The sequence below is a fragment of the Cynara cardunculus genome (assembly GCF_001531365.2).
Source record: "Cynara cardunculus var. scolymus isolate 2C chromosome LG 13, CcrdV1, whole genome shotgun sequence".
In the NCBI taxonomy this organism is placed as follows: domain Eukaryota; kingdom Viridiplantae; phylum Streptophyta; class Magnoliopsida; order Asterales; family Asteraceae; genus Cynara; species Cynara cardunculus.
This window is the reverse complement of record NC_037540.1, coordinates 9,180,347-9,186,874: the sequence shown is the minus strand read 5'-3', so window position 1 is coordinate 9,186,874 and position 6,528 is coordinate 9,180,347. Positions and strand designations below refer to the sequence as shown.

At 34.8% G+C, this 6,528-nt stretch overlaps 1 protein-coding gene across 1 annotated transcript; it reads left to right on the top strand.

The window, feature by feature from the left end:
* The first annotated feature begins 2,082 nt into the window (after positions 1–2,082).
* Positions 2,083–5,311, top strand: LOC112526049 (uncharacterized protein At2g27730, mitochondrial-like). Its single transcript, XM_025136429.1, has 3 exons — positions 2,083–2,397; positions 2,559–2,636; positions 4,896–5,311. The coding sequence occupies exons 1-3, from the start codon at positions 2,248–2,250 to the stop codon at positions 4,902–4,904; spliced, it is 237 nt and encodes a 78-aa protein (XP_024992197.1). The 5' UTR covers positions 2,083–2,247; the 3' UTR covers positions 4,905–5,311.
* The last annotated feature ends 1,217 nt before the right edge of the window (positions 5,312–6,528 follow it).

Genomic DNA, 6,528 nt, shown 5'->3' with positions numbered 1-6,528 from the left:
ATTGTACTTTCAGATTTTCTTATTACAGCAATGTACTTTCAAAACATTTTTTATTAGGACATTGTACTTTAAAAAATTTACCTATTATAGAATTGGGTAACCTTTTAAATTAAATTTACCTATTTTACCAAGTTTCTTTGCCACCTCATCGTCCATATAGGCTGTCCACTTGTACGATAATGCTGACATGACATTTTTTATTACAACATTGTACTTTCAAATTCTTTATTATAAGATTACCAATTTCTATTACAACATTATACTTTTAATTTTAATATTTTTATCATTTAAACATTGTAAATTTAACGGCAAAATGCACAAAAAAATATAATATCATAAATTAAACATGTTTATAAAAKATCACTATTTCATGAATAAAAATGTCAAAAAAAAAACCATTCATTCATCAAGTTTATTATAAATTTCATGGTTTACTTTGTAATAGCAAAAACCTAAAGTGGACATCTTTTCAACAAAAAAAAAAAACCATCCTATTCACATTCGTCTAACAATGTTATTTAATCAAGTGGAATCGCCTTGTCACAACTACTACCTTCTCCATCTTTCTCAACGGTATTTTTCCGTAGGTTGTTCAAAGTTAACCTTTCACTTGGCCTTCTTTTTTTCGGGATGAGCTTTGGTCGTGATTCCACTTTAGATGGTTTCTGTTCAAATTAGTGAACAAATTAGTATCAATTAATATATAAAATTAGTATGAAACTCGAAGATTTTACATTACCTTTTTAACATCTCTTTGTGAACCCGTTCCGCCTCGTGTTCCGCCTCTGTATATGTTCAATTACAGTGGGAATGATAGTAGAAATTATCGTGATGTATCCAATTTAACACCGTGAATATCGTCCTGGAATTGACAATTTGCTAGTACTTCTCATTGGTGGAATTCCTATTGCAATGCCAACAGCAAAGTTTTTAAATGAGTGGATGCAGATATGGTGGTTTTGATGGTTGTCGTTGCTGATTGGTATGAAGCATGTGTGCCATTCTTCTTGTTGGTTGAGTATGCCTTTCATTTGCTTCTAATTTGGTCCACTTATTTTTGTTTTATCGATCTTTTCTCCTAAAAGTTTCAGCCAGCATGTGTGCGATTGAAGGATTGAAGGTGAACGAAGAGTCATTAGGATGTGAACGAACAGTCTGAAACAATGAGAAGGATTGAGCGTTTTTCAGTTTCAAATATTGTTTTTGAATTAAATATTTCTTTTAAATGACACGTACGATATCCACGTGTAACAGGTTATCCTACATGGTTTCCATGTCATTTTAAATTTGACACGTCAACAAAAAAAAAAAAACTTGTTCAAAAGGTAACAGGTTACCCAATGCTATAATGGGTAAATTTTTGAAAGTACAATGCCCTAATAAAAAATGTTTTGAAAGTACATTGCTGTAATAAGAAAATCTGAAAGTACAATGCTATAATAAGGAAATTTGCAAAAGTAGGTTGCTATTTTGCGCATTTTGCCCTTAATTATTTTGTTAGAACTCGATAATTATGCTAATTATATTTTAGGTTATTTATATTTAAAAAATGAGATATTTATCCTCTATTTGATCATGTTTATCCGCAGTTAGGTACACGAATTCAAATATTGAGCTTTAATAAGTTGTATTTATGCATAATTATATGTAATCTTGAATTTTAAGTAATATGCATTAATATACRGTACTTCATGCATAAAAAATTAATTTTTAAGAGTTTTTGTTAAATGCTTTATATTATAATATATATAACATTAATATATTATAATATAATATATAATCTTTTAATTTTAATATAAAAGGACACTTGACGTCATTAAATGGCTGTATAAAAAGAGTTTGTAGTTCACGAATAAATTGACGAAAATACCCCTTAGTAAACGGATTGAAGTTAACTTTGTTAGGTATAGGGACTCAGAACGCAAGGAAATACAAACCACAAGGACAACCGTGCACTTTTTTTTTTTTTATAAAAGAGGGATGTATCTAGATTCTGATAAAACCAGAAGGAGCTATGGTGTAATTTACTCGTAATTATTATGGGCTAAAGTCAGAAGCATCTCGAATTCTCGATTCCGAAACTCAATCAGTCACACAAGCCGACGCCACATATAACATCAAAAGCCGGCCCAACCGGGTCTAGCCTTTCTCCTCCTATATACACCGACTCCCATCGCCGCCTCACCGACTTTCTTCGCCGCTTTGACTTTCGCCGATCAAACAAAACCCTAAACCTCACCGTTAACAATGGCAATGAGATCCGCCATTATCTCACGGTTGGCTCCTTTTCGTAGTGTCACGGATTCGTCCAGTTCTCGTTCGTCCTTTCGTTTTTTCAGCGATCAAGGTCGCGTCCTAAGCGAGGAAGAACGCGCTGCTGAGAACGTCTACATCAAGGTATTTGTGTATGAATTAAATTATATAGACTGCAGTAATGATGATTGATTAGGGGTGTTATATGAATACGTATGTGTCCATATTTGTGTCTCTGTCGATTGAAGTTGTATAGAGCTGAGTGATCGCTGATTGACTTAGGGTATTATTGTTTTGTTACGTAGAAAATGGAGAGAGAGAAGCTGGAGAAGCAAAAACTGAAGGAGCAAAAGGAGAAAGCCGAGAAAGAGAAGGCTGAGAAGGTAAAATAGTGGTTCAAGTTCTGTTTCTTAGATATTAATTATCTATGACTTAACAGATGTGATTTATGATTTTCTTCAATCATGATGTGTCACTGTTTGCTCACACTCTTGCACAAGCCCAGGGTCTCTTATCAAAACGGCCACTCTACTCTTTTCGAGTGGGATTTACCGGTTCAGTTTGGTTTGGTCGAGCTAGCTTGATGGATTTATACAGGGGCTTCCGAAAGACATTATTCTGTCTTGTATTTGAACAAGTCGCTAGAGGCCCTGTTATAAATCATATTAAGACTATAAATCGTCTGAAACGAACAATAAACAAAATAAAAATATTAAAGTTCATGTTATCTTAAACATTTTCCAAATTAAAACAATAATTATGCTTGACAAAGTGAGAAAGAATATTGGAGAAAGAATATTGAAGTTTGATCGGCAAGTTATGAAGTTAAATAGCCGCTTTTGATTTAAAAAGATTAGATAGGTCTTCATTAAGGCAGGTTTACAGGTTGGGCTATATAAATCAAGACACCAAGCACAAGTAAAATTTTAGGGGCATGGTTCAAAAACCCATATTTAACATGTAATAGTTCACTTTTTTCCAGAGACTTGAGTAAAACTATAGAATATCATACACGAAAAACAATCTAAAACGGTGGAAAATGAGGTGCCATAATCAGTTTACCTTGTAGTAATTATCTCTTAGACTTAAAAAAACGACTAAAATATAACAATGTTGGAAGTTTGATTCTCAATACTACTGACTTGATTAGCTATCATACAAAATAAGGGTGTCACTGATGTGTATATTGATAAGAAGAGTTGGTACGCATAGGTATAAATATAGACGTATAGTTGTATACATATATGTGGATTGGGTATATTACCAAAATATTTTGATGTTCGAGGAGTGCTTGATTCAGTAAAGGGTGGCAGATTTTTCCCATAGACAAACAGCTTCTTTCCAGGAAGTTTTTTTTTTTTTTTTTTTACCTTTTTCTTCTGCAATCTTGTTGACTTGACCATTTTTTGCTTATGGATCCACGATTCGGTTCAAAATTGCTATTTCTAGCTTCTCATGCGATATCTCTTTTTCAACAATTGCTGGGTGTTGGCAATCTTTTTTCACTATGGTAAATCAGTGTAAGGGGTTGTTAGGTTGAATTTTCTTTAGTCCTATATGGATTAAGTTGTCTGTAGAAATTTAATTGTCTGTATGTATTAGGCTAACCGGTTGTTTAGTTGCTGTGCTGAATAATGTAAATTACTGTTTTATCCCTTTTTTCATTTCATCAAACACCTTGCGTTATCTCATCAAATTTGAGAATTGAGATGAACCCATAAAATTTACAGCAGAGGTAAATTCAACTCCAATTTAAAGAAAATATTGTCATGATTTTCAATCACACCCAAATCTACTTTAAAAAATTACGTAAACTTATCTAATTATGTGAGCTTTGATGTTCAAGAATTAAAAAAGTTAACCTAATTCAAGAAACCACCGCCTCATTTGAGGTTCAACCACTACGAATACCAAAAGAGAAACGCCAACAAAGAAGAGGTGCAATTGAAGAAGTAAGAAGAACCAAGGTTGATCTTTATCACTGGTGAAATCAAAGGAACAAGGAAGAGGAGAAATCAAAGAAACAAGGGGAGGTGAATTCGGAGGAACAGATCTGAGGCCTGGAAGGTGTTGAATCAAACAACAGTGTTGCTGCTGTTGTCTCTCCTTCATCCTGAGCAATGGTGGCTGTAGAGTTGGGCTAAAAAAGAGGTGAAAATTGTAGGGTAAGGGTAGATGTGGAAATTTAATGGCCGAGTGTAAAGGACACATGGTTTCTAGCTGACCAATTAAGCCCTCGGCTGAGCGAATAAGCTGCAACCGAACGGCTTTTTATAGCTGAGCGAATAAGCCGTAACCCTTATACAGCCCATTAAGCTCCTATTGAACAGCCCCTAAGATATTGGAATACTAATTTGGATCCTACAATGATTGTCAAGCCAAGTTACTTGATACTAGATAGCAGGCTGGTGGTTTGCTCTTCTTCTTTCTATAGGGACTTGTATAACAAGAAACAGCTAGTTCTAAGGAGCTATCGAGCAAAGTTCTATTTGGCAGGGTTTGAAATCCCATAAACCTATGTTCCTTTTCTTATACTGTGCAGTAAATATGCATATTACAAATGTTCTTGATTTGAAACCGTGGTTGTGTATGCTTGTTTGTTCTAATTCCAATTGATTTATCGTTGACCCTTTTTCTTCCAGAAACCTTAAGGACCAGGAGATGCTTATAAATGGCTGACATGGGTTGACTGTCACTCTTGCTGCTGCTGTTGCTGCTGCTGTTGCTTGCAAGTAGTACAGAGAAATAAATGTATGTGATATTGAAAAGAACTCGCTGTGTGTCTGTAAAGAGTGTATGATACCTCTGGATTGTTAAATTGTGATGCTGTTTGTTGTTCTGTTAATCTTGCTAGGCTCTACCATTTGGGCCAAAAGCAAAGACCGTACATGTTTCCCTCTTCGACCACTCTGTGTGGGACATTGGATTCGTTTGGTATGTTCTCTTAGGCTCTAGACGAATTTAGCACGACACTGATAGGGTTCTTTCTGTTTTGATGTTTGTAGAGACTTGATGTGTTCTTGGAATCACGAGTACTTTTCCTACCTTTTTTTTCTAAGGCACGCGTAATCTGCCGCGATCTTTGTTCTGTTTTGGGGGTCTGATCGTGTCGGGTTCTTTTTGTTGTATTGTTGGGTGTTCTTTGTAGCTGTGTCGAAGTTCTATAGTGTTGCAGTCGGTAGATGTTTTGATTGCAATTCTAAGGAATACCCAAAACGTTATTTTGATATTAAAGCTTTTGCCCTTGGGATAAATGGTTTTAAACTATGGGAGTGGGTTTGCAACTGATTGTTATAAAGGTGTAGAAGAAACTTTTGGGGATATATGCATTTAGGGGACATTTACCTAATCGCTTACCCGGTAAGCGTTTATCTAAACATTATCACTTACTTACCAGGTAAGATTTTAGTCCACGACAACATCGGATGCAACAATTTACCTGGTACGCACTAACCGTGGTAAGAGCTATCATTCTCACTTACCGGGTAAGACTTTCGATCCTTGTTTCGCTCTTATCGGGTAAGATTCTTGGTCTTTACTATATTCATCCGGTAAGTTAACGTAATTTGGTAAGTGCTTATCCGAGTAAGCGTTCGGTAAATGGCCTTTTAGATAAAGTCGGTTCAAACAAGGAGAAGGTCAAAATGAGAGAACATGAGGACGACCAATTACAGGTGTAAAATCACATATGATTATGTACGCCCTTGGTTGTGACATAGGTAGCAGGCCAAGTCGTACGTGCACCCACACGTTGACCATGTAACATAATCGCATGTAATTGTGATTGGCGGTTCTTGTGTTAGATTATTTTGACCTTGTTTTTATTTGATCCTCCTTTGGTGATATTGTTATACAATTGCTACTTAATATAGCTCTCTCAATGGTCTTGAATTCAACGGTCACAATGCTCCTTTAGGTCTTGAGGGTAGAGATTCAAATTTTACATGTAAGGGTGGGTATTCCAAATCCCCAGTTTGGTGGGTAACGGGTCATATCTGGAATGGGGTCGGGATGGCATTACCTGCTGCCAATCAAATCTTGATTAAATTTTTTATTTTGTTTAATATATGTATATAGTATGTGTATGAATAAATAATTAATGAACCTTATTTATCTTCTATAAATATTCAAATCATAATAAATAAATTTTCATCATTTCTATAAATATCTCAATTAATTAGGTTGCATTGGTTGTACAAATGGACATTGTTGTATTTGAAATATACCCTATATATATATATATATATATATATATATATATATATATATGAACCA

Excerpts from the sequence above, each read along its gene's own strand:
- LOC112526049 (XM_025136429.1), top strand. The coding sequence starts at position 2,248 with ATGGCAATGAGATCCGCCATTATCTCACGGTTGGCTCCTTTTCGTAGT. Across the intron at positions 2,398-2,558 it reads CTGAGAACGTCTACATCAAG|AAAATGGAGAGAGAGAAGCT; the intron begins GTATTTGTGTAT and ends TTTGTTACGTAG.